The sequence below is a fragment of the Neovison vison genome, chromosome 6 (genome assembly GCF_020171115.1).
Source record: "Neovison vison isolate M4711 chromosome 6, ASM_NN_V1, whole genome shotgun sequence".
Classification (NCBI taxonomy): domain Eukaryota; kingdom Metazoa; phylum Chordata; class Mammalia; order Carnivora; family Mustelidae; genus Neogale; species Neogale vison.
In genome coordinates, this window is record NC_058096.1 from 153,414,335 (window position 1) to 153,439,575 (window position 25,241).

The 25,241-nt window shown below is 43.1% G+C and overlaps 1 protein-coding gene across 2 annotated transcripts in view; it reads left to right on the plus strand.

The window, feature by feature from the left end:
• TGFBR2 (transforming growth factor beta receptor 2) overlaps nucleotides 1-25,241 on the plus strand; it is a 90,077-nt gene that overhangs the window by 19,551 nt on the left and 45,285 nt on the right. For both annotated transcript variants that reach the window (XM_044252615.1, XM_044252616.1), the window contains 2 exons: nucleotides 15,543-15,711; nucleotides 20,412-20,602. In XM_044252615.1, the coding sequence (XP_044108550.1) occupies nucleotides 15,543-15,711; nucleotides 20,412-20,602 (360 nt within the window). The remainder of the gene's footprint in view (nucleotides 1-15,542; nucleotides 15,712-20,411; nucleotides 20,603-25,241) is intronic.

Here is a 25,241-nt window from a genome sequence, read left to right on the forward strand (position 1 = left end):
CTATCTTTCCATCCCTGTACTTGGGAATTGTAGGCTGTTTCTGTCCTGGACACATGATATTCTAATGTTTATGGAAATACCCTTTAGTAGTACACTTTAATTACAATACTTTGTTCTGGGAAGATCTAGCCAGGCCTCTTTTCATCAGTGTTTTCAGTTTTAGTCTTAAAAGGGCTATAAAAATAGCATTGTCTTGCAAGAAAAAAAAATGCTTAAAGTCGATGGCCGTGGAGCAGTAGGGATTATAAAACATTCAAACTTATCCTGGAAATATTGGATAAAAAAAGAAGCTAAGGAGGCAGGTAGAAGTCTCTAGGGAGAAAACTTGTCCTGGAGGAATGCTTTTAATTAGATTTAGCTTCCCCCAAAAGAGTCTAGCAAAGTGGCTTTCCCTGAGGACATTGGGATTTTCCCCTGTGAATAAATTCTCTCCCCCATCGGCCATCCCTCTACTATGTCCTTCTGCACACTCACCCTTACTTGACATGCCGTGACTTAAACCTTCCAGAAAACCTTGGAAAATAAGCCAGTATTTTTTTCTCAAATGTTAATTTCCTTGCTTTAGGCTTATCTAGGCTTTGACTAGAAACTCAATCTGTGTGCCTCTGCTCTGCTTTATGTTTCAGTCATTGAAATGGGGCTTAGTAAGAATTACTTGATACCTTAGGAGTCAGATGATCCTTCCCCCCCCCTTTTTTTTAACATTCTTTTATCTTAGGCGCAGGGATTTGCATTTTGAGAGGCTTTGCCAGCTGACTTGAGCCCTCACAGGTTTTAGCTTGTTGCAAACTGATTTTGGCCCATTTTTCTCACTTCTGGAAACTTCTGTTGCTGCCACTCATGGTTTATGAGTTTACTGGGGAACTCTAGTCCTAGTCCATAATTGTCTGGTGTCCCTACCTCAGCAGTAAATACTACAGATCTCCCATCATTTCCTACATAATGCATCCCTTAAGAAATCGGGACGGAACATTGATTACAAAGGCCATCCAAGCCAGTAGACAAGACTTTTCCCTGTGGCACTTTTCTGGCTCTACCCTACTTCTCCTTCCATGTCCCTTGTAGCCTCTGATGTCAGAGCTCCCTGGAAGCCGAGAAGCGGAGGTTTTTCAGGATTTCTTCAGATCAGTGTTGTCCAATAGAACATTCTATTGTGATGAAAATGTTCTACATCTCTTCTGGTGACACATGGCTACTAAGCACTTGAAAATGACTAGTGCTACTTGAAACCAAACATGTGATTTTATTTTACTTTAGATATTTATGTTTATGAATTAAGTTATTTAAATTTAGAAAGCCAGGTCCATGTGTACTCCTGGACACCATATTATACATTACACATATTACACAGTGTGACACCAGACTGTTGGCTTCAGAAAGCATCTTTTTTTGAGTCCCCAAAGTCTTTTTTTTTTTTTTAAGATTTTATTTACTTATTTATTTATTTGAGAGAGAGAGAGAGAGGAGAGAGAGAGAGAATGAACAGGGAGGGGGCTGAGGGAGGGGGAAAAGCAGACTCCCCACTGAGCAGAGAGCCCGATGTGGAACTGGAGTCCAGGACCCTGGAATCATGACCTAAGGCAAAGGCAGATGCTTAGCTGACTGAACCACCCAGGTGCCCTGCCCCATGATCTTCTACCTTTGTGAGCCAGTCGTTCCCAGAAAAGAAGTTCTCTTCTGAACTGACTTCTTTATACTGCTAATTTTGATTAATGGAAACTTGAGCTTTTTATTTTTATACTGTTAGACGCTGCACAGATTGTTCACACTCTCCACAACTGGGTTCAACATGCTTTTTTCCCCCCATTGTCCTATTTCTTCTGTGAGCATATCTTTATTCCTTGTCCAACAACTGTAAATTTGCATTATTATTATTATTATTTTACTAATAAGAGGAATTTGTCAGAAAAGTAGATGTTTTCTCCAGGAACCTAAGGAAGGGATATGAAACATGGCGTCACAGCACAGAGGGATATGAAAAACTGAAAACAAGTGTTTTTTGTGTGTCAACTACCACATGCCAGTCAACATCGAAGATTCTAGAGTAAAGCAATGAACGAAACAAAGTCTCTTGTGCTCAAGCTAGCAAACAAGATTCTACTAATATGTTGGGGATGTTAAGTGCAGGGTGAGGGGCAGAGACTGATGATGAGTAATTTTAGAAAGGGTTGTCATACTGCTATCTGAAGAAGACATCTGTCTGGAGTAAGAATGTTCCAATTGGAGGGAATAGCAGGTCCTAATGTCCTAAAACCAGAGTGTTCGTATTACCTCTTCATACTATCTCCATATCCCCATGGTCTCTCATCTTCTCTTCTCTCTCTCTCTCTCTTTTTTTTTTTTTTTTTACATTTATAGGTACATATTTCTAGATTAGACTCCTCAAGATAAGGAGTCAGTCCACAACCCCATTGGTGTTGGTAAAAAGGTTAGATTAAGATGGATGAGAGACCACACAGTGTAGTCCAAATGTGCTTTCTTGGTCACCACTAGAGGCCATGCAGCAATTTACATGTCTCAGCTCTCATTCCAGAACTGGGTAGTTTCCAGAACTAGGGAGGTTGAACGAGTCAGATTATTTGAGTGGGGGGGGGGCAAATCCAAGGGGCAGAAGTTTGCTGCCTATGAGAGTGTTTCAAAAGTCTTCTGAAGAACTCAAAGGTATTGTCATTTGACTTCCCAAAGACAATTCAAAACATTTCAGAGTTTGAGTTGCTTACTGCAAGCTTAGCCCTAGTAATGAATGTTATTTTCGTATGCAAATATCACTGTTCCCAGTGGTGGAAGGAGCCCCCTGTATTCCAGTACCAGTGGCAAGAACAAGGCAGCTCACAACTGTGGGTATGGCTCTCATTTTCTGTATCGAAATGACTACTGAAGTCTATCTTGACTCCTCCACAGCTTGCTGACAATGAAAGCAACATCCTTATGTAAATTCTGTCTTCTCACCCACTTCGGTGGGGTTGTTATGGCGTGAAGGGAGGTTGACTTTTTACTCAGTGTAGAAGAGCATCACGCAAATCGTAGCTCCTCTACCTTACGAGGTCCCTCTCTGCTGTTTACTGCAAATAACATTAAGGTCATGACAGCGATGAGTAATGCCCAGGAAAGGCATAAGTCTGCCTCACACTTTCTCATCCAACTGCACTGTGAGAAAACAAGCAGAGTTGCCCAGTTTAAGGGCAGATTCTCAGATTTCATTTCAAATTTCCTACCCTTTGTTGTCCCTTCTTGAAGGCTTCACAATACTTAAAACACCTTTCTTTTTTATTTCACTTCCTCTGTTTGAAAAACACGAAGGGGAGGTTTCAAAGTATTTGGTGTTATCTTACAAACCAAAGTGAATCTTAATGTGCCTTTTAGTTCTCTTATGCCGACTAGGCAAGGGCAGTTTGGCTGCTACTCATTAGTTAAAAGTCTCCCCAATTTTTTTTAGAAGTAGATCACAGTTTATTAATATAATGCTAAAACTATACCAGGAGTGGTTTTTACTTTCATTTCCTTAAAACTGACTGTAATTTCTTTGCCTTAATTTTTACTTTAGGGAAAATCAGCCTTAAATAGATAGCATAGTAGAAAGAGCTTGATTTGAAATTTTTGGCTTTTAATTTAACATTTATTGAGCCCCTGTTTTGTGACACACCCTGGGCCAAGGCTGTCCACCTTGGAACAAGATAGATAACGGTCCCTGACCCCATGAAGCTTACAGCCCACTGTCAGCCCACCTCAACAAGTTACTTTAAATGCTTCCCTCTTCTGTAAAATGGAAGCAAAAATGCTAATCTTCATAGCCATTTGTCAGATGTAATCACAGTATAGATCAAGTAATAGGATATTTTTGTACAATCATATGTGTTATTATGACTTATCAAGGACCCAGAAATGGATTCAGAGTAAATAGAGATTTTTCTAATGCTAGAGATTGTTTTCTTTTAAACTGCTAGAGTGAATGTCTATGCTCAAAACCAGAATTTCTTCCACATCCTCCATAAAATTAGAGGAGATGCCTACAAGAGCTGAATGGAAAGTGATCCTTTGTCATCAGACATCCTTTTCCTTCCTACCAACCTTGGGATGCACGAGTGTTCATTCTACAACATGGACCCGCTGCAGTGATCAGGTTTAAGCCCGATTGTGAACAGGGGATGTGGACCCCCCACAATTGCAAACAGTGGGTTTCTCAATGTGCAGAGATCACAAAACTTAAGCCACTCTGCTTGATTGTCCTGAAGCCATTTTTCTTATAAGCTAAAGAATAGTATCTCGTTCTGTTTAACCAGAACTGCCAGGTCAGACTGGGGCACGTTTGAATGACTGAACTCTCTTGACTTTTGGGGGTTGAAATGTGAGTATTTTCCAAAATGAAAGGGATTTGAAGATCATCCTATTCAGCCCACCTCTTCGACTGGTCAAAGGTTGGCCACAGAGAGTGGCTGAGTAGCTTCCTGGAGGACCCAAAGCCTCTCACTGTGGGTCCAGACCCTTCTCTGCTGCAGGCTGCTTCTGACTCCCAGTGTGAGCTCTCCTACAGTGGAAATTCTATAGCAATACCACATAATTAATTTTTACATCAGTAAATGGCTTCAAGGAGAAGATATTAAGGAATATTGCTTTCCATATATCTGAATGGCACAGAACACTTCTTAACTAGATACTTAAAAATCTAGTCGAATTGTTGCTCATATTCTCCCCATTTTCTCATCAGCTGTGAATCAAACTGTATGGGTTTTATTTCCCTGAGAAAGAAGGCCACCCGTAACTTCATTTCAACATTTTAGAACTCCATGATCTTCGGGCGCCTCAGTGCCTCCCCATCTCTGCTTGTCAAACTCAATAATTTTATTAGCACATTGCCAAATAACGCACGAAGCGCCTCAAAACCAAGGCAGATCAGCTCTCCCTGGTGAATATTGTGCAAGAGTCAGCAGAGGATTCGAGAATCGAACTCAGTCCTCAAGTTACTAGCTATTTGCCAGACCTAATCAGCTGACGATGAACAATATTTTAAAACCAGAGGATCTGGCTCTGGTAGGGTGTTTAAAGATCCCCGCACTCTTGGAAACTTGACTGTAACAGTGGTTGATTCCATTAGATTTCTTTGAAAGCTTCGGATCGTGGTGGTAAGAAAAAGTTACTATATTTCAGTTTGTCTGTTCACTCAAATTTCCTGAAATATTTTGTAGAAGTCATCAAACTGCTGCATTCTGTTGATGAGTAGGAATAGATTTACCAAACTCTCAATTATCTTGTCATGACTTTCCTGTAATTTTCTTTTGAGAGAGAGTGTTGCACGTCGCGTTACTTTCCTAACCAGAGTGCTTGTGTGGCACTTTCTATTGTCTGGACAACTTCACATGTAGTCCAAGCCTGCTTTCTCTTCCTCCTGACCCTAGAGAGTACCATTTCATAGATCAAGAAATGGGGTTCTGAGAAGTGGGGTGGTTTGCCTTGGGTCCCATGGCTCTGATTAATGGCAGAACCTGAACTCTGAAGTCTTTGACTTTAAAACCGTTGTACTTCACCAAGCTGCCTCTATTATATGTCTCCCCAAATGCGTGAAGTAATTGCAAAGAACCAAAGCTCTTTTCTAAGAAACATATTGCTCCTCTGCCCCTACCTGCCCTCTACCCAACTCCTTCTGGCCACACTCTGTCTTTGCCTTCTGCCAGAGGGAGCATAAAGTTCTGCCCAAGAACCTTTACCATGCGGATGGCTATCACTCTGCTAGGATCAGGAGGGCTGACGGTTTTCTTCTGACACTTGGCTTTGTTTCTCATGAGCTGTTTCTCATTGACCTTCGATAGTTATTTTACCTCTTCGACCCTTAATTTCCCCATCTATAAAATGGCGATGACAAAATTACATGGCGGTTGTGATGAGTAAATGAAATAAGCATCACAACACTTGGTATTGAACTAGGCATTTGGTCTGCATTCAATAAATGGTGTAGAAATACCTATTATGATTACTAGCATTATGATGATGGAGATGATGATGTTCCCATGCAGATCTGACTTCTCAAGTAGAAAATTTTCCTTTTCCTTGAACTGAAATATGAGTGTCCATATTCATGAATCAAGTACATATTGGAATATATCCATATTAGAGAGTTACACATGAATTTTTGCATTCCAGTTAAACTTCCAATACTGGGAGCCCCTGGGTGGCTCAGCTGGCTAAGCATATGACTCTGTTTTGCCTCGGGCCATGATCTCAGGGTCCTGGGATTGAGTCCAATATTGGATTCTCTGCTCAATGGGGAGTCTGCTTCTCCCTCTTCCTTTGTGTCCCCACCCACCTCTCTTTCTCTCAAATAAATACAAAATAAAATCTTTAAGAAATTAAATAGACCTCCAAGAGTGGAAGAAATAATTGAATAAACATGCTAAAAAAAATCATTAATGGTAAAAATTCAGATGGCTGCAGGGACCAGAAGGAGTACCAGGGAGGACAAACACGGATCCTCGTGCCACTTTAAGGGCCCAGCCCCCCTTTCCAACTGACTGCGGGCTCTCCTCAAGGGACCCTGTAGGCCCACTGCTGCCACATCTCTTTATTTTCTTAAATGGAGTTGGAAATACAGCTTTTCATGCAAAATATCCTCATTTTAACACTTGGGGCAGAGGACCTCTGGGGACTGTACGTGGCTCATACAGTTCCTGCTCCAGTGTCTCCCAGACGGGTCTACTCTTGGGTTACCTGATGGTCAGAAACCAAGCATCTGAGGCCTCACCCCTCAAAAAAGGATTTCGTCTGTGTGCTGAGATATTCCCTGTCCTTTTCCATAGCGGGAATATGGGAATCAACTGCTTTGACCAGTATTTTCTCATACTTGATATAACTGTAATTGAAACATCTCTCAGGCACCAGCCAGGCACCAGGCCACTGCAGGACATTTTGAAGAGAAGGGGAGAAAGCCTCTACAGAGAACTTTCTAAATGAAAAGCCTGCTCTCACCAGAAACTGATATGCAGGCCAAATTCCTTACTTCGTTGAAGCAAATGGTTCATCTCAAGTGCCTGTTTTTCTGATTCTCTAAGAGTTTTTACCTTAAAAAAAAAAAAAAATCCCTTCCCAGATTTTCCATTAGTTTTGGAATTTGGCATTAGGCTGCCTCAGCACTTCGAGATAAAGTATTGTTTAAAAATCTAAAAATGCATAACTTCATTAAAAAGCACATCTTCATGAAGAACCTTTTCATTTCCAAGGTTCTTTTAATAAAAATCATTTTTGTACTTTTTCTTTTTCTTTTTTTTTTGGTTCCCTGCAAGAGCGTAAGCATCTTGAGGAGAAAGGATTATGTCTTATGCTATCCGCCTTTGCGATCACGGTTTAATAGAAGGCTGCTCACAGAGCAAATATGTAATACTATTGGTTTATGTTGGCTAATTTTTCTGGTAACAAATTATTTGAGCTGAATTGGAATGCGATAGCACTCCATAAATCGTGTGTTCATTATCTTGCCTCTATCAGGCTATTTACCAATGTTGTTTTGACTGTCACCAAGGAGTTAGCTAATCATACTTACTTGCAATAATCTCTGGGTCCTTTCGCTTGTTGCTACAGTATACCATCCAAGTTGTATCGCCTCAGGGAGAATTGTTTTTTTCAGTTACTATTACTTTACATAAAGTACCAACTTTCAAGCACTTCCCAGCAGAAGAACAGTTAATATTTTGACAGTGTGAAATAGTGCCAAATTATACTCCTTTACTTGATATGGTATCCCATTTACATTGATGTGGCTTGATGTTTTCGGCTGGTTTCGTCTTTTCCTCAGCCCCCACCCCTGCATGCTCCTGGGGTTGGCTCATCTCAGAGTCTCTACAGTTAGGACTTGCCAGATGAATACACTGTGAAAATCAGCTTTCTCAATGATCAACTAAAATTTACATGTATGGACGGTGGTGTTTGTTGCTGACTGCTCACCCCTGCCCAGCTCTCTGGGGGCTGTTTTTCTACTAGATCCCTATTAAAGATGAAGAGGAATAATTGAGAATGCTAACAGTTTTTCAGCTCTTTGAATATGGCAAAAATGCTAGCATTCTGAAATACTGACTTTGGCAATAACAGAGATATTTCCGTCTGCAAGAGTCATTTTAAATGTTTGGGTTTTGTCACCTGATATGTGACCTGATTCTGGGACATATATCCAAAAAAAAGAAAGCAGATTCAGCAAGTGTTGGGAGAACTCAAGCTGCACTTCATCCTCAGCGAGCCAAGAAATTCAAGGCTAAGCACGAAAACAGAGTGTGCATATTGGGAGCTATTTGGAGCTCTAGGGATTGGGGAGTGTTCAATTGAGAAGTTTGCTATTGAAACCCCAGCTCAGTTATTTTATGTTTGTCACTAGAAAATGCTAATTACTTTTCCATTCAGCTACAGCTTGTTTTATTCTATATGTGGCTTTAAAAAATTTCCTTGTAAATCAAATCTTAAAAATCGTCTTTTAAAGACATAGTCAAGTTTTCAATTTAAAGTACCCTGTTGGATGAGTCCCTTTGAAACATGCCTTAATCCCTTGATTTGCTTGTTGGGCGAATACAGATTTCTATGTTTGTTTATGCAGTTTCCTTAAAGCAATCCATAGTGAACAATTCAACTCATTTTAGCTAAAAAGGAAAAAGAAAAAAAGAAAGAAAGAAACTGAAACCATCAAAGCGAAATTCCTCAGTAGAAGAAATCAAAGAGAAACATGCACACACACACACACACGCGCGCACACACGCGGGCACACACACACACCCCTCCTCTCCATTTCGTTCAGAGTTCCCTAGGTTTCAGGGAAGTTTCAATAGGCTGGTTGACAACTGTCCAGATTCATTAGTTTATTTGCCAGCCCCTGAGTTTTAAGGTTTTAAACCAGGCCTTGAATTTATTCAGTTCATTTCTAGAGTAGACTATTTCTATTATAAGAGTAGGCAGACAAAGTCTGAGATTCTGTTCCTGGCCCTTGTGCTTCTGCTGGGACTTTTTCTCTGCCTTCTTAAGTCTCCTTGCCTTTTGTAAATCTCATCTGGGTCAAGCCAGGCCTATGAACGGCATGCACACCAGAGCATTCATGGGCCCCTCAGCCTTCCCATCTGTAGAATTCAGGAAATATCTTTTCTATTAGGCTTTGACTGGAATGATTTTTCTGCCATTTCAAAAGAGATTTTAGCATATGGACCAGGTCATCCTTGGGAGGTTTTTTGTTTTTTTTTTGTTTTTTTGTTTTTTGTTTTTTTGGAGGTTGTTTTTTTTTTTTTTTAAAGTATTATTATTACAGAAGATTTGCATGAAAATGTTCTGAAATAAAATGAAAGAATTGATGGGTTCAGGCTGCTTGTCTCTATTTCTCTCCTTCCCAAAGCCTGGTCTCCAGGTTAACTATGTGATGGTTTTAGACTGATCCTGGGGCCCAGAGACCATGTGGAACCATCACTTGAAGGAAAGCCCGCCTCCCCTGCTCCCAAGATGTTTATAATTAGAGAATGAGGGTTCAAGCACTTTTAAAACTGAAAAAGAAGGTATTACTTTGTGTTAGAATCTCCAGGTATGCCATAGAGAAGAAGAATATGCCGGAGATATCTTTGACTTAATCACGAGGTGTTTTTTGTTTGTTCATAGTAATTGGCCAAAGTATTTTATTCACTTGGAAATGTCGTTCTTTCATGAAGGATCATGAAGGCACTCCTCTGAGGCTGCTTGACTTGCTGCTTTGTTCTGGAGGGGAGGACGTGTGTGATGGGCCCATACACTTGTCCCACCTGGTCTCGGGGGCCTTGGGGTGTTTGTTGCCAGCATCACAGACCATGGCGGCTGTCTGCCAGATGGTTGCCTCAGTGTCTGACTCTGAAATGCCAACTGCAATTAAAAACCTTCTTTCAGAGAACAAGTCTTTCAATTCTGGGCCCATATGGTGATCAGAGCCTCTGGGCCTATGATCGTTTAAGAGGCCAGACTCAAGAGAAAAGCAGATGGAAAGAACTGTAAGATGAGACTTGCCCATAAAAAAAAAAAAAAAAAAAAAAAAAAAAAAAAGGTGAGGAATAGTATTTAATTTTGCTGGATCCAGCATGAGCGTAGAAAGGGAAATAGTGGCCAGTCAAAGACTTGGGTTCACCCTCGCCTTCCCACTCAACACGTGAACCAGCAGCATGGGCAGAGCCGGGACCAGTCTCAGCTCCTACCTGGAATGCTCAGTTTAATGAGGACTTGGCCATGTTACAGGACCCAGTTCTTCCATCAAACATTAACCTGGGCGTTGCTGTGAAGGTGCTTTGCAAAAGTGATTAACTGCAATTGGCTCAGTGAAAGTAAAGGAGGTTATCCCCGGTAATGTGACTGGGCCTCTCCCAATCAGTTGGAAGGCCTTGGGAGCAGAAAAGGTTTCCCAGAGAAGCAGTTTCTGTCTCAACACTGCCGCATTCATTCCTGCCTGACTTTGCAGGCTGCTGGACTGCCCTATAAATTTCAGACTTGCCAGCCCCCCTATTGCATGAGCCAATACACTACCCCACACCTGTGAGTTAAACGTATTCCCAAAAGCTTTGTGTCCCTCTTAACATCTGAGAAGCACGGCTGAGAAGCATACTGAGTTCTGTTCACCAGTTGCCATGGATTATTCTTTGAGAGGCTGCACATAGTTGGATCAGTTTTCGTGGTCCTGCTCTGAAACATAGAGCACTCCGCAAGACAGCCACAGGTGTGTGTAGAATAAATGGATTCTTCATTGCCCCCCAAAACACAGCACTAAACAACAGTAGGTAGATGCATGAATTCAAATGGGCATGAATGCCTTTCTGGCAAAGCATTTAAGATTATTTGTAGAGTCTTGAGATTTTTACCTACTAGCTCAGTTAATAGTTGACACCATTCCAAAGATACAGACTAAGAATGTATATCCAAAATTCTCTATATTTATCTGGAGTAAAGCTAAGCCTTACTAGGCTGCTCATCATTGACCTTCAAAGACAACAGTACTTTTCCAGCAATAGACACAGCTAAGCATTTACTTAATTCATATTCTCAAGACCTGGAACTTGTGTCTCCAGGCAATGAGTTTGGGGGAAAATGTGCCCTAAAATGAGGAAGGCAGCATGACCTAGACTGAAGGGCTTGATATTACTCACGGGGTTATTTGAAGAGAAGTGAACTATGATGAACCATGTGATCCCATCATATGCTGAAAAGAAACTGTCCAGGCTCACTTCCTTCAGCGCATGACTTTCTAGGTGAGAGACACTCTTATTGGAACCTCTTTCTTGGGGGAACATCATGAAGAGCTGATTTGCCCGTTATGGGTAGAAAATTCCCTGGAGATGGTCACCGGGGCACAGAGGGCCTACAGACACTAAAATACACTACCTTAATATGAGAACAGATGAGCTGAAGACACAGGAGAGTCATTTAACCTGCACTGGAAGTCATTTTGAAGTTGGTTAGGGTCTACTCTGGAGTTAATGAGATGGCTTTTGTTATGCCATTGAGGGTAATATCTTTGTCCCTGGCTATAAACATACATGCATTTATTCTTCATGACTTAGGCTTCACGAACATTATTAAACAGATGGTGCTTGATGCCCGTGGTTGCAATGGTAACTTCTTTTCCCGCTGATTGGAGCGCACAGATGCAGTCATGCCTGTAGTGAGTAGCCATCGCTGCCCTTCCTGCTCCCAGGAGCCCTCCACCCCACTCTGTTGAGCAAGAACTACTTAGGGTGTTATCTGTGATCCCAGAGGACACCAGGCTAGTCCTTGGGTTCTTCGGTGGGGGTTTGTGGGTCTTCAGGGTGTCTGTAAGTCAGCCCTCCGCAATGATGAGCAAAGCTTTGTATGTAGGTCTCTCGGTCCCTTCTCCCCAGCATGACTCCATCAGTGTTTATCCAAACTGTGATCTTCAGCACAGCCTAAAGGTAGCTTTGCCCCTTACACTTCACCCTATCGCACCAACACATATTCACGAGGGAATCTTAAACCAGAGGCTGACTGTTACTGAAGCTGGGTAGCCTCCTGAGGTCAATTAGTTAAGGAGTGGCTGTCGGGGGAAGGGAAGGGGGAAATTATAGCGACTACGCCCCGGGTAAAGGCTTTCACATGTTTCGAAAAGAAGAAGAAGAAGAAGCTGGTCAAGGTGAAAAGTCTGTTCACCTTAGCAGTGATCACTTTAATGATAATAAAGAGACAAAGGAGGCCGCCTCACTTTGTCTGGGTACTTAGGATGTGATATGTGATGACTTACGTACTCTAACTGGCATACAGTAGGTGCTTAGTGTGTATGAGTTCTCATTGCCCCCTCCCCCACAAACCTCTGCCTCCAAGTGTGGAGTGAAGTTCACTTTGGCCTTTCTCCCAGAGTTCATTGCAAAGGTCTTCTCTTTCTGGACCTTGCTGTAGGCAGCCGCCATCATACACCTGCAGGTCTCCAGGGGCCCCGTTCGCAGACTGTGGTCTGAGTGACGCCCCTGGAACTGTGCAGTTTGGTGGCCATTCTCCATTCCTTTGTTTTTTGTTTTTTTGTTTTTGTTTTTTCCTTTTTCCATGGCCTCCTTTGGTGTCTTCACTGTTGATCGTCTTTTGTAGGCATCAGATCTAAACCACTTATGCCTGTCAACATGTCTGTGGCCGCCTCTGTGGCTTCCAGCAGCAGACTCACTGGTGGTACTTCTCTCATTTCACCCCTGACTCCTCTCGCTTTTCTCACACTTCTTAGCTTGTGTTAGAAAAGCATTGGCCAGCCCAGCAGAGGACCCCTTTCCATCTGAGGTGTAAAAGAGTTCATCACATAGCTTTCGGACCCTGTTTTTCACAAGGAATCTCCTTCCAGATTTATTGAAGGGCTGCTCCTTCACTGTCACAGAAAGTGTGTTGGGGGGCGGGGAGCGGGGTAGGCGCTTCTTTGTTTTCAGCCGGTCAGGTTGTTTTCAACTCATTCCAGATCAGGGTTCTCAGCCGTGGGTGCATGTTAGAATATCTGGGCAGCTTCAAAAAATCTCGATGCTCAGGCCACCCTCCAAAATAATTAAATCAGTGTATCTGGAAGTGGGACTCAGGCCTCATTATTTTTTAAACCTCCCTAGGTGATTGCTTCTAACATGCCCTCAAAGTTGATAACTACTAAGACAGGCTAAAATCCTAAAATGTGAGAAGACTGCATTTCATTTCATGGAGGCTTGATTTTATACTTAAAAACAACAAAGCTTTCTAGCCAGCAAATACACATTTGTGTGAAACATACTCTATTAAAAAAAGCCACATAAACAAAACATGACCCAGATTTTTGTTGTTTTACCCATGTCTTATAGGGAAACCTAAGGGGTTAACTTAGTTGGTTCACAAATAGATCCAATTTTAACTACTGTAGAAAAAATATATATATTCATTGTTGTGTTAGTCCCAAATTGAACACAAAGTTCAGAAAGCATTTTGGCCTGTATTTTTAGCTTAGCATAGAGCTCTTGGTCTGGGAGACAAATTTCAAAATAGTTTGTTGCCTAAAAATACACTTCCTGAAATGAACTTGAGGCCTGAGAGGGATGAATGGGTGTTTATTTTTTTCTTCTATATTTAATGTTACCACAAGAAAGCAAATCTTAAATTTATATTTGTTTGTATTTTTAGAGACCCAGGAAACAGGTGCTATGCCCAAGTGACAAGGAGGGTTTTGTGGCAAAATGTGGATGACAGAAATCAAAAATTCAAGAGACAGGGAGAGACCGTGGGAGGGCGTTAGAGTTGTTTGGCTTTAGGCAGGAGCATATTTGACACGGGGAGGAGATGAGGAGGCTCTCCTCAGGCCTTTCCAAGGAAGATCCCTGGCAGAAGCATACCTCCCAGCTGCCTAATAGCCAGTGGTTGGTCCAGTGCTGTACCTTGTCTAGGCACGTAATCTTTCTTAGACTAGCCTGTTAAGTGTCTCTAAGTTCATGTCTGTTGACCAAATGCCTCGTAGCCTTGTCTTCCTTCACTTGATTCTCTAAACTCAACCCTTTAATTTCCACTTTTGTCGGTAGAAATGGATCTGTTGGAGGAAGAAGATGGGGAAGGTGGTGTTACACCTTTTTAATGGTCTCACAACATGTAGCATGTGTTTTGCTAAGAATGGTCCTGCGTGTAATATACTATAGATGACTATGAATGAATATTGCATTTATAATCACCACCCTCCCCATCTGAGGAAGAAGTTCTCTATCCTTTCCCACGTGACATATAGAGCCAAGTGTGAAATTCTTAAATTCAGTCACTATTCACCCACTCACTCAACAAATACTATCAGATACCTTCTATGGAACGGTCCTCTTCTTGACACAGGACACCCAGTACATAAACAAGACAGACCAGAGCTCGTGGAGTGTACATTTTGGTGGATAGGTTATAAACAAGTAAGTGAGTGAGGTCATTGTGCAGGAGATAAAACAGGATCCTGGACTAGTTACCCGTGGGCTGCTTTAGGATGAAGAGGCTATGTTAATAGGGGACCAGAAAGGTGAGGAAGGGGATTGTAAGGGAAAGGCTCTGAGGAGGAGGAACTTGGCTTCTTCCAGTGAAGGCCCATGTGTCCTAAAAGGTAATGAGTAAGGAGTAAATGGGTTGTGGTGGGGGATGAAGTCAGAGAGGTGACAGAGAGCAGACTCCCAAGGTGGAACTCGGCTTTTCCTCACCTGCAGGACTCCAGTGCTCTGAGCCTCACCAGTGTTTGCGATTCTGTCTCGGAGACACTCAGTTGGTGTTGGTTGATCATCTGATTTCCCTCAAGGCAATGGGAGAAATTAGAACCAGTCTCTCTCTCTCTCTTTTTTAAGATTTATTTTTTTATTTGAGAGAGAGAACACAGAGGGAGCAGAAGAAGCAGACTCCCCGCGGAGCAGACAGCCTGATGCAGGACTCGATCCCAGGACCCTGAGTGGAAGGCAGATGCCTAACTGACTGAGCCACCCAGGGACCCCTAGCACCAGCCTCTTTCAAGCGAGGGTCTTAGAGCTCTTCCTGTACAGGTTGGAGAACACAGGCAATGCCCTGCCTCACCGACAGTGTCTCCGAGTTGGCTAACACCCTTTCGCATCGCACAGCTCTACACCATTGTGACCTGTCTCTGCCCATCTTGGTCGTGACTCTTGTCAGGACCCTTTATCCTCTGTGTGTCTCTCTATCTTGGGTTACGCTACCCTCATCTGTTTCTTCGTCTGTCTACCCACCTAAAGGATAGTTTCCTTAGGGTAGTATTCTCTGTGCTCTTACCACCCAGCACTGTGCAGTGGACCCGTCAGATCTATGGTTCTTGATTGAACAATCGTGTTGGAGATCGAGCGCCTTATGGTAACCACTGACAAAAGCAAGAAGTTACTCAAACCTCTCCCCACCCCAGCTATACCACCCCCACCTACCCCCCCCACCCCCGCCGCAATGGCTTTCATTACAAATTGCGTACGTGAAGGAAATTCTAATCTGATGTGAAGGCATTATTTGGTTCATTTGAAATTGCATAACATCATCAGGAATTCATTGGCAGGCTGCCTAGCAGTGAGATACTCATTTAGTGTGTCTTTCTTTTCCCTCCCCAGTTAATAACGACATGATGGTCACGGACAACAATGGTGTCATCAAATTTCCGCAATTGTGTAAATTTTGCGATGTGAGATCTTCCACCTGTGACAACCAGAAATCCTGCATGAGCAATTGCAGCATTACCTCCATCTGTGAGAAGCCACATGAAGTCTGTCTCGCTGTCTGGTAAGGTGGCTTTTGAAAATCTCCCTTTTCCCCCTTTTGCAAGTGATGCACGCCATGGTACATTAGAGTCAAGGCTGTCTCCATGCCCTCTCACACGTCCCTTTCCTTCAGGCCGTCTCTCTTTCAATGATCACATGTAATTTGCAGAGATATTCTGTACATTCTCAGATTCATACACACCCATGTGAATCACTATATATGGGAGTGTGGCGGTATATAAGATGACCTTTCATATTTATAATAAATCCAGGGCCTCTTCCTTTTATGAAGGAGAGACATTTGCCACTTGTCATTTTAATTGACACCTGCTTCATACCCCAGAGTGACACCAGGAGCTTTGTTCTTCTGAGGCAATCTCAGTCTTGTTCTGTGGAAGGAGAGGAGATGAAAGGTGGGCCATTGGAAAAGGAAAGCCTTTGTCCAAAAAAAAAAAAAAAAAGGGAAAGCTTTTTGGAGAACCAGAAAGACAACCCATTCTTCACTCCAAAGCCCTGACCAGCTCACTCACAGCACCACGGGCTACATGCGACATCTTCTTGGATCAACACTGCGTATTTCTCTTAGATCACGTTCCCTCCATATTCTCTCTCTGTCTCCCCACCTCTCTCTCCCTCTCCCTTTCATTCCCCCCACCTTAACACACACACACACATATGGTGCTCACAAATCCTTTGATTCTGTCATAGTTACAGATTGGAAGTCTGAACAGAGATGAAAGGAAAAAAGAGATTAAAAGAGCTCCCATTTTATAAAAAAAGTATAAATTCATTAATGAAATATAACATTTGCAGACTTATTCTGATGTTTTGGATTTACCAATCTTTTTTTTTTTTTTTTTTTTAAGTAACCTATGTGTCTCCTGGCCAGATGGCAACTGAGAATATAAACCCAAATATCCCACCCCCCCTTGTTGGGGGAATAAGTCTTTTAACCACATATAGTTAGCCTTGATGATAGATCTGGAAACCTTGTCAATCTCCACACACACTGCGGATGAACTCGTTTCTTAAGCACTAAAAGAATGCTAACAGCAAAGAACTGTCATGACATCTCGCTGTCCCCGCCAGCTTCATTCAGGTCCAGTTCCAAGCACTGCTTTTGCAAAAGGGATTTTGACAAAGATCGTGTCCAGAGGCAAAGGGGCCCGTAGGACTGCAGGCTTAGGAAGTGGAGATGTGAGGAATGGTCAATGGAGTCAGATACAGCCAGTCCAGTAGAGAGAAGACTTGGGGACTGTGGAGAGATCCTGGAAGGGCTCTCAAGTGGAAAATATAATAAACTTATTTTGTGGAATTCCGAAGGGCAGAAAGAGGATCCTTAATGTTTACCAGGGGACAGACTTCAGTATGAATTTAAATGTTTTCACCATCATGGTTTCCTAACAGCAAAATGGGCTTCCTCCTCTGAAGAGTCAAAGTTCAGGAGACGCTGGAAGACCTTGATGAAGGCTAGGGCAGGAAAGACTGAGATGCCAGATTGGGTGACCTCCCTGCTTCTTTCTTTGCTCCTGTTCTCTGCTGATCATCTTTACGTGAATGTGCACTGTGGTGTGAGAGCTTACTTCTGCTACCCCATACAGTCTCATCCAATAAAGGCGGGTTTTTTTTGTTTTGTTTTGTTTTTACCCACCATACAAACCCCATTGATGGAATGTGAATCAAGTCTCTCTGGAATGAGGTGTTACGTTATTCGCTGTCTCAGGAAATGTGAGCATGTAGGAGAGAGGAAAAACCCCCCGCCCCGTCTCCTCTCCATTCCCACGGTAGAGTTAATGCAGGGAATGTTGTTTTCACCTGTCTCGGCAGAGACAAATACTCCCGTGGAGTGGGATGTCAGTAAGAAGAAAGGGAAGTGAGAGGTGCCGTGGTGCACCTCGCTGATCCCCCTCAGCAATGAGGCGCTCTGCCCTCAGCTGCTGGCCCAAGAGGCTGCCGAGGGATCACTCCGAGTCCCTCCAGGGGAGTACCATCCCCTGCCCCCACTGTCTGGAGCTTCTTCCCTCTTTTGGCCCCTCCTTAAGTTTGGTCCTCTCCATAGGCAGCCAGCATTCCATGACTGGTTGATGCCGGGGTCCAAAATGCTGGCCACTTGGCCTCCTTCGTGACAGCTCTGACCCGCCATCCTCCGAGGCATCAGTGAGTCAGTGGCTATGGTCTGCACCGGGGTTCTGTCCCCACTGTGTGTGGTGCTGCTTCCCTTACAGGTGCCTCTCCAAAAACTCTCTGCCCAGAAATCTCACAGCCTTAGGGTCTGTTTCCAGGGAACCCAAAGGAACAGCCAGGTTCAGAAACTGAAAAAACGCTCTCCCCTGAGAGGACACTGCAGTGCCTTTATGAGTCTTAGCATTCTTTTCCTTCATTCACTGATGCGTGTGTCCGTTTCACTGATGGCAGCTGGGTACCCATCCCATGTCAATCGTGTCCGTTCTTTCCAAGGATAAAAATCCTGTGGAACCAAAATTAATTTGATCATCGTGGTTCTTTTGTGAGTAGATCGTGACAAACCTCTTCACTGGCTCAGAGCAAACGTTTCAGAACAAAGAAAAAGTCTGTGCTTGGTTCATTGTGTTTTCCCTTCCTAGGCTCAGCTGTATCCAAAGATATTTTGCAAAGTTGGCTCTGCCTGCCAGGGAGCACTGTTGTAGGAGTGAGTGGAGAAACCAGTGAAGGACTTTCCCAGGCTCAAGTATTCCAACTGAATTTCCTCTCTGCAATGTTAATCCTCTAAGCAGTGAGGGGTGGAAGGCAAGAGGCTCTGGAAGGGCTGCCCAGTGGTTATAGAGCAGCGCTACTTCAGGGCGCACAGTTCCTTCCTCATTCCGTTCCTTGGCTTCTAGAAGCTTCCCAAGAAAGAAACACCATGCTTTTGCCTGAGGGCATGGAAGATGCAGAGAGCCTTCATTGTCTGACCCAAACCAGAAAACAACCCTGTCCGGCTCATGTGTGAGGACAAACACACACACACTGTGAGGACAGGGAGGAAGGTGCTCTTGTTTCATGACTGTCATTTTGCCAAGACTTCCCAGGAGTTTTGGAGTTAAGGATAAGTGGATTTTTAAACATACATAGTTTTGTTGTGTGGTCATTCCAAGTGTCACTTAGTTCCCTGCTAGGCACGTTAGAATAAAGATCCCGATTTGGGCGCTTCCTTTTCCAGTAGAGGCTTGCTTGGCTAGGGCTGGCCCCTCTTGCACCTGCTGAAGTGTTAGTTCAAGAACCAGAACCCCTGAACTCCTTCAGCAAAGGCACACCTACCTCTGAGGGAGCCAGCTCTGGGTCGCATGGATGTCAGCCATGTTGACTCTGGTCCTAGTTCCACTGTTCCATCTGCCCTGCTCTCCTGCTCTTCTCATCCTCTTGTTGACAAACTGTCCTTTAGTGTCCCAGAATAAAGCACTCTAGCGGTGTTGCCATCAAAATTACTCTTTCTCTGGGGATATGGACCTGCCCGTTTTCCAGGTGAAGGCTGGACTTACGCTACTCCTTGCTTCCTGCCTGCCTGCCATTTTGTTTGCGGCGAGCAGTGAGCTTGCGGGGGGAGGGGAGAGGCTGGTGAGTGTGAGCAGGCATGTGGGCACTCAGAAACCTTCCCCGGGAAGATTCTGTTCAGATAGGTCAGGCCTGACTAGCCCTTCCCTAGACTCCCCCTCCCGAGGTAGAGAGGACCATTTAAGACAACAGGTTGCCTCTGAAAACGTCAGAGATGGAAGGAAAGAGGTCAGCACAACCTTGGTGCTGGATGCAGTCATGCAAGAGGGCAAGTTTATGAGAGAAGCAGATTGAAGGAGGCAGAGAACGATGTACTTTTCCAAGGATGCCAGAGTTTTCTTTTGGCTTTTGCAATTATAATAGTGGGCATTAATCATGTCATTTTTAAATGTAATGTACACATAGATCCCACTGAGCATTTTCTAGGGCCTCAGTAAAATGCCATGGGAGAGCTTCTTGGAGTCCTTGGCTGGGTTAGGCTTCAGATACTAGAAGTGAAGGGATGCTACATGTAGAAGTAATTTGTTCATGACAGCATAAAATATTTCACTGAACCATAAACAAAGAACACCTTGCAGTTCTTTCCCATGTGTTTTCATTTTTTTTCTCCTTCTGTTCCTTTCTGTGAGTCAGGGAAACTGCCAGTGTTTCATCTAGGAAGCGTGGTTTGTGCTGTCCACACAGCCAGCTGCCGACGTGGGATACATCCTCACACAGAGCCCTCTGGGACCCAGCAAACAGACATGAGGAACTGCCACGATGTTCCCAGGAATTCTCTTGGAGCACAGTTGAGCTAGATGTGACCTTGATCCTCTGAGATAAACTGGGAACGCAGTGTGAACCTGGCAGGGTGTTGAGGATGGAAGGTTTAACCCTGAGAACCTTGCAGTCTTCGGTTGACCATGCCTTTCTGTCTCCTGGTTTAATTAAGATTTAATATGTAAGGTTCTCCAGCCAGACAGCCCCTAAGGAAAGCCTTCTCATTTACACTCATAAGTGGGTTTTGAGAATATGCAATGGAAAAACCGAAATAGAAAAAGCACAGGAGACTAGAGGACAACCTATTAACGGGGGAGAACAGGAACCAGCTGCCATTGTTTCAACAGCTTTGGGAAGGATATAGAGTCCAGATGACTTTTCTGTCCAGGAGGCCATATTCACCCATTCTCTTTTTTTCTTTTCTCTCCCCTGCCACAAACCTCTGCACTGTAGGAGAAAGAATGATGAGAACATAACACTAGAGACGCTTTGCCATGACCCCAAGGACACTTACCATGGAATTGCTCTCGAAGATGCTGCTTCTCCAAAGTGTATTATGAAGGAAAAAAAGGTGTTGGGTGAGACTTTCTTCATGTGTTCCTGTAGCTCCGATGAGTGCAATGATCACATCATCTTCTCTGAAGGTGAGTTTTCTTGCCTTGAGGATCAGGAGCCCAGCTTCCTCTGTGTGCATCTCTGTGTCCCTGGCCTGTGGTCTCAGACTCTTTCTTCTACAAAATAGTGTATGTTCCTTATCAAAAGTTCAAACAGTCCAATAGTATGTAAAATTTTTTAAATGGAAGTACATGAACCTCAGCCCCTCATTCCTAACCCACTCCGTCCATCCATCCATCCATTCATCCACCCATCCATCTATCTATCCATCTGTCCATCTGTCTGTCCATCCATCTCATATACTCATCTACCTTTCAGTGCAAATAGTTGATCATATTTGACAATATTTGATATTATTTGACAATATTTTTTTCACCCAAATACTTTTACTCCTTTTAAACAGAGCAGTACATATTGTTATACTACATGCCTCTTAATTATTGTCTAGAAACTCCATAGTATGGATTATCTTCTTTGACTGATTTAACATTCCCCTATTGGTAGATATGTAGGTGTCTTCATTTTTCCACTCAGTGCTTAATTAAATATCTTTGTACAAATCTCTTGTATGTCTGTGCTAATATTTCTGCAAAATAGGACTTCAATTCCATTTCTAGAAATGAAATTTTGAATCAGAAGTTAGACGCATTTTAAATCTGGATCACCACGATTAAATTGTTCTCCTTCCCACAAAGATACTCTGAGTTTGTGGATTTCCATGCCCCTACTTTAACACTGGAGATCATAAGCCTTTTAATTTTGCCAGTGTGATAGTGAAAATCATATTCTCTTGGTTTTAGGAATGTAAATTCAGAGTGGGGAAAGATTATTTTAGCTCTAAACAGGTCTGATTAAAAAAGAAATTTGTTTAGAACCAAGTTCTGGGTTTACACACTATCCCTGCTACTATGTGTATCCTAACTATGGAAAATGATGTCTCATGTTTTTTGTTTGGTGCTCGCCCGCACTGCTGACCCACCTTTTTCTCTCTCTGTGTCCATCACCTACTGCCATTTCTCTGCTCTTCTTGTCCAACCCCTTACCAGTGTTAACTGTTCAGTGTACAAAATCAGACATGTTCATCTTGTCAGAGCAGCACCTTCTAAAATGACACCTCCCTCCTATTTCTCATCCTAAATACTCCATTTCTTTCATTTTTTTAAAATATAATTTGGGTTAGGAGGGAAGATGTAACTATATTAAATCACACTACAGCATGGTAACAGCTGATATCCTGACTGAACATGTTAACTTTCCCCAAGTAGATCACCTTTTCAAAGAACTCCCAGTTTAAGCCAAAGGAATTAATCTCTAATAGCAGAGTATCCAAACAAGTTTTTTATCATCCATGAAACTTTTCTCTCCTTTTGTGTCCTGGCTTATCCACAATGGAAGAGTTTATTTTGTCTAAAGGGACTATATATATAATAAATTATAGTTTACATTATAAATTAAATATATATACTGTATGTATTTACATTTATTTAAATATATATTATATATTATAATATATATTTTATATTATATAGCATATATTACTTATATTTATATTATTATATAATTTATAATATATTACAAATTATATATATATTACTCTAAGCTCTTAAGATATTCATGACTTCAGCTTTCAGTGTACTTCAACTCAGGTGATAGTCATGGGCTCATTTCTGTATTTTCCCTCTTACTCATTATCAGAGTATTTCTTTCCCTGTGAGGCAGGATAATCAGCATAAAGGAAGTTTCTCATTGTACAGCTCAGGAAATCCAGTGCAGCTAATGCCTCGGTTGCTGGATGACTTCAGAGTCTCCTTAAATGCTCCAGGGAATGTTTGCTTTTTAGACATCTCCCTTCTCTGCAGAGAAATAATCCCCCCCCCACCTAAAACACCCTATAATTAGCAACATTTGTGGACCCACTTCCCCTCTCATTGCCACCATCTCTCTCTTACACTAAGAAATGAAATCTCTTGAAGCAGTTTTTATTTCTCCACTCCAAGTCAAATAAAATGTCAAACATGAACACTCTAAAGTGTTTTAAGCTGTATTTTTATTAGTATAGTACTTTGTTCTTGTTACCAGATTTCTGATCTGCAAGGTCAGCAAATGATAATTACTTACAACTTCCTTTTTTCTTAAAAACTTAAGGGAAAGGGTGCTTGGGTGGCTCAGTCGGTTAAGCATCCGACTCTGGATTTCGGCTCAGGTCATGATAACAGGGTTGTGGGATCCCGCCTTGGGCTCTGTGCTCAGTTTAGGAGTCTGCTTGAGATTCTCTTTCTTCCTCCCCCTCTGCCCCTGCCTTCCATGATCTCCGTCTTTCTCTAAAATAATAAGTCATCTTTTAAAAAAATTAAGGGAGGGGCGCCTGGGTGGCTCAGTGGGTTAAAGCCTCTGCCTTAGGCTCAGGTCATGATCCCAGGATCCTGGGATCGAGCCCTGCATCAGGCTCTCTGCTCAGCAGGGAGCCTGCTTCCCCCTCTCTCTCTGCCTGCCTCTCTGCCTACTTGTGATCTCTGTCAAATAAATAAAATCTTTAAAAAAATAAATAAATAAGGGAAAGAGGTGAGCCCCAAGATTTTCTTTTTAAATGCAAATCTTTATTTTCAGGGCTATGATTCCTGACAGCTGACATTCGGGGAGAATGGAGCCTCCCTTTTGCCAAAAGCTGTTGTGTAGAATTTCAAGAAAGCAGGGTCTGCCCCCTGGACTCACCCAGACCTCAGATTCCAGCTAGAAGAGTGGGCATTTGTGTTAGTCCTTACTGATGGCCTAGTGACAGCTGTGTGTCAAAGGAGACCTGTCAGGCTCCAAGACTGAGCAGGAAGAGGGACTCCAGAGCCAGCAGCTGCTCTGCTCACTTGCAGATGGCATACCCACTTTGCAAAGACATTATGCGGTTATTGATCTCCCACTGAAACTTTAAGAATCAAAGAAAACCACTCAGTTTTATTAATTCCATCACCAGTTTCCAAGGGCAGTGAAGACCCTTCATTTACAGAGGCTGAGCAAGGTGATCGTTGTGGTTTTAGGAAAGAGAGGACTAGTGTCACGTAATTGGTCAAGAATGAAATCTCGAGATGGCTTTCGAAGCACTGAGGGCCCGACCTGCTACTTACTAGCTTTGCCAACTTGGGCCAGTTACCCGATGTCTCCCTGCTTCCGTCCTCTCGTGTGAAATGGAAATAAAGGGGCGGGGTGGGGGGGGTTCGTGATATTGTCAGGATTGAATAGATGGATGCAGGCAGAACATTTGCATCAGTGCACAGTCCAGCGGGAGGAGTCACCAATAGCTGCTGCTTTTATGGGGGCTCTATGTATAGGGTCTGGGACTTCTGCGTGAGACATGGATGGGGCGGTGTAGCCTAGGTCTGCTCCGGCACTGAGGTCATATAGCAATGTTTCGACCAGGACGTGCCAGCAGAGCGTTGAGATCATGCTGCGTATCTGTGCCTCATCCTCCATGCGCTTTCAGAGAGGCAAGGGGGCATGTCGAGTCTAGGATTTCTAATCACGGCTAACCACATCCCTCCCATCGCCGGATGATATGACAAATGAGACACCTTGTTCCTGTTTTGACTCAGAATCACAGCAGGAAGCAGCTAAATAAAACTGGAAAGACTCACAAGTGCCACTCAGGTCGGTAATGAGGGTAATGACACTGTACTGGCTAAAGGGATGCACTTTTTCTTCTTTTCAGCAGAAAGCTCCCATCGGGCCACATGCCCTTCTCACTGAATGGCCATGCTGCTCTCCATCCCCTAGTGCTGATAGGGAGACCTATTGCCCAGGTTGGCTGTGGGGGGTAGAGAAGGTGATTCTGGGAGAGCTCGGCTCAGTAGCCAGCACACAGCAGGTGCCTTCTGTCTTTCTCTTTCCTCCCTGAGGAAGGGGAATGCCGTGCCAAGGAACACAACTATTCTGAATGCTGAAAACTTTTCATACCCAAAGTCTTGGCTCCGCAGTGGTGGCAGGCTTACCAGGGAGCTTGTAAGACACATGCAACCTCCTGGACCTATCCTACCAGTATCTTCCCTGTAACAATGTCCTTGGTGATTTCTTTGCACACTGAAGAGTAAAAAGCCCTGGTGTGAACTCACCCAGCAAGGAATGGAACCAGAGATGAGTCTTGTTAATTTCATGCTGGTGTCTTGCTGAGCTAATCAGCCCAAGAGGAATACATTTGGTCTTAAATCTGGGCATTTGGAAATGAGCTAAAGATACTGTACTCAGTCCATTCATGTACTGTGCAGCAGAACTCTGCCATGAAACGTGGCTGTCTTTGAATAATGTTAGTAAAGTAAAAAATTCATTTATATAATCCACAAACTTGGTGCTAGCAGATGCATGTAGATATCAAGCACCTTTTAGGTAATATTTCTTTTGTTTCCATGTAATGTTTATGTTAATTTGTCTGTGGGATTGGCCCCTAATATTTCCCAAAGCAAGAAGACATTTAGGAATGCTTTTAGGATGTTCTGAATGGGGTCTACCAAGGAGTTTTTTGGTAGCCCTCGGCAGCCAGTCCTGGCCAAGTAATAGAGTAACATGAAAAAGTTTGCCTGAGTCAGTTTGTTCCTTGGTTGTTTGTTATGGTTGTCTGCTGGAGCTGGGTATGTGGAAAGCAAGAAGGTGACTTACAGGAGCTTCCAGCTCCCAGATGACTTGACC